Below are 2,564 nucleotides of genomic sequence, written 5' to 3' on the forward strand. Positions count from 1 at the left end.
TATATTGGTCTGGCACGGTGCGATTGTTAAGGGTGCGATAATCAATGCATAATCTAATTTCACCGTTCTTTTTCCGAGCTACCACTATGGGAGAAGCGTATTGGCTCTCAGAGTCAGCTATCACATTATTTTCAAGCAGTCCCCTGAGATGCTTCCTCACGTCCTCGAAGTCAGCTGGTGCCAAACGTCTAGATCTTTCTCTGAAAGGGGTCTCATTGTTTAATTTAATGTGATGTTCAACCCCGGTAGCAGTGCCTAAATCCCATTCACTTCTGGAGAATGCCGACTCTCTAAGTAGTAATTGTTCTATAAGAAGTTGTTTATTATCATCGTCAATATCACTTCCCGTAAAACAAGCTTCTAGCTCCAACTTTGAAAAAGGACGTACTCCCTCCTTGAGTAAGATGACATCCTTTTCTCCTGTCGCCATCTTTCCCTCCACCCGTTGACTCCGTAATTGGGGGTGGGTACCTACCGACTCTGGCTTCACACCTTCCAATATTTCCTGCTCTTGCTTCTCACACCATTGTATAAGGTTCTGAAACATATTTGTATTGGTGCCCACGATTACTGGCAACTTCCCATTGTCCCCAGGGGAATCCGGACATACCAAGGCTACTAAGGGAACTGTTTGGTTAGTAGAACTCAATCCGGGATCAAACGTGATCTGGGTAACCACATACCCCAGATATGGGTAACGTTGTTCGCTCAATCCCCATATAGTCAGTCCACTAAGGGGTTGAATGGGAACATCAGACAGATGGTGGTTGTACCAAGATTAGAATATTATGGACACTTGTGATCCACTGTCCATTAATATAGTACAATCGTGACCATTGATCATAGCCTTAGTTATAGGTGCATGTCCCAATAAACTATCGGGAACAGAGTGGGACCATTGTGCACTCCCCATAGCTCTAACTTGTATTATTGGGGAGTCTGTGAGGGGTCCACAGCACTCCCGTTGGAGTTTCCCCCTTCATATGACCTTCTTCTCTCATTGTTGTTAATTCCCCTCCTCTCAGACCCCCTTATGGGGCATTCAAACGACCGATGTCCAAACTGCCCACAACTATAGCACTCGTAGGCATTTCTAAAGTCACTTCTTCTATCTCCTCTTCCTACACCCAACAGCCTATTGGGGGCTCGTTGTTGGCTAGTCTGCAGAGCTATAAGCTGGTCGATTTTCTTGTTCTGTTCTTCTATCATCCTCAATAATCTGTCATCCACAGGAGGGGGATCAGCAGTAGGTTATACAACTTTAACCTTTTTTATAGACTTTTCCCGGTTTTCCATTTGGACTTCCTCCAATTTGACATCTCTGACTAATTCATTCAAGGTGGGGGGTCGAGCTGGAGTCATAGTACAACGAAGTTTCTGAGCTATCGGACAGTTGGTAAGAGCCCCTTTCAAGATTTGTCTTAATCGCCTCTCATCCACGACGTCTGATGTAAGTCCTCCTTTGTCCACAATCTTATATATTAACCGGTCCACTCTATATATAAATTGGGTTAACGTCTCTGCGTAATTTTGATAAGTGCCGTTCAGCCTGGCCAACATATCTCCAACATCTTCCAAGGTTCCAAAGGAGAAATCCAAAGCCTCAATATATTCCCGTAAAGTGGCAATGGGGTTGCTCCTCCTGGTCGCTTGGATCACCCTCATAGCAGGCCCACGCAGACTCTCCACCACTCTCTGCTTTCTTATATGCTCCGGGCATTGCCATTCCTCAGAATGTTGGATGGCAGCCTCCCTCCACATATCGTATGTTTCTTCTCCTGCAGGTACAGGAGTAATTCCCGAGAATATCCTCAATCTACGATATCCTCCTTCAAAGTGCCATCTTTCCAGATGACTAACCACTTTGTCGACTACAGCTTCCACCTGGGGTTCTGAGCTGCTGGTACGTTGTCGAGATGCAGCATTGGTTTCATCACGAATCATATAGGATCCGGCAAAATTAACACCAGTGATATGTTCTCCTGCTCCTTGATCATCTCCTTGGGTGGCCTCTTCCTCTTCTGACCTTTGTCCTTCAGGCCATATTATTTGGATTTTCCTCCCAGATCCTCGTTCCAATATGATCATACCAGGAAATAAAGTCCGATCCAATACGTCCTTACCACTGAGGAGCATAGCCGACACTTCTCCATTCTGCTCCTTCCATTTATCCACGATACAGGGATAACTTAGCCCATAGACTTGCTCCATAAATTTCAATACCTCTTCTTCCTTGACGGTGGAAAGATTCCCAACCAAACTCAGACTATAGTTAACATGCACTCCCTTCTCTTGGCACCAACGACTGATATCTTCCTCCGTAACCTTCTCCATCACGACACTATATTCCTACAGATAGTTAGTCAACAGAAGACGCTGGTATAATAGGATCTCAGCAGTGCCTCCAAAATGTAACCCTTATTCACTAGTGGCGTGCCTCCACCCAAGCAGATATACCCCGGCTTGCTTGGGAAAGCCTTCCTTTATTAGGGTATTGGGTTAGATGGTGATAATCACTCAGGTCACAATAACACTATTAAATGCTGAAAGATAGGGACATTAAC

The 2,564-nt window shown here is 45.1% G+C and overlaps 1 protein-coding gene across 1 annotated transcript; it reads right to left on the bottom strand.

Annotated features, from left to right (window-relative positions):
• Positions 1-1,251: 1,251 nt before the first annotated feature.
• LOC134966857 (paraneoplastic antigen Ma1 homolog) lies at positions 1,252-2,334 on the bottom strand. Its single transcript, XM_063943899.1, has one exon. The coding sequence runs from the start codon at positions 2,332-2,334 to the stop codon at positions 1,252-1,254; it is 1,083 nt and encodes a 360-aa protein (XP_063799969.1).
• Between the last annotated feature and the right edge of the window lie 230 nt (positions 2,335-2,564).

Source organism: Pseudophryne corroboree, chromosome 10, assembly GCF_028390025.1.
Source record: "Pseudophryne corroboree isolate aPseCor3 chromosome 10, aPseCor3.hap2, whole genome shotgun sequence".
NCBI classification, from domain to species: Eukaryota; Metazoa; Chordata; class Amphibia; order Anura; family Myobatrachidae; genus Pseudophryne; species Pseudophryne corroboree.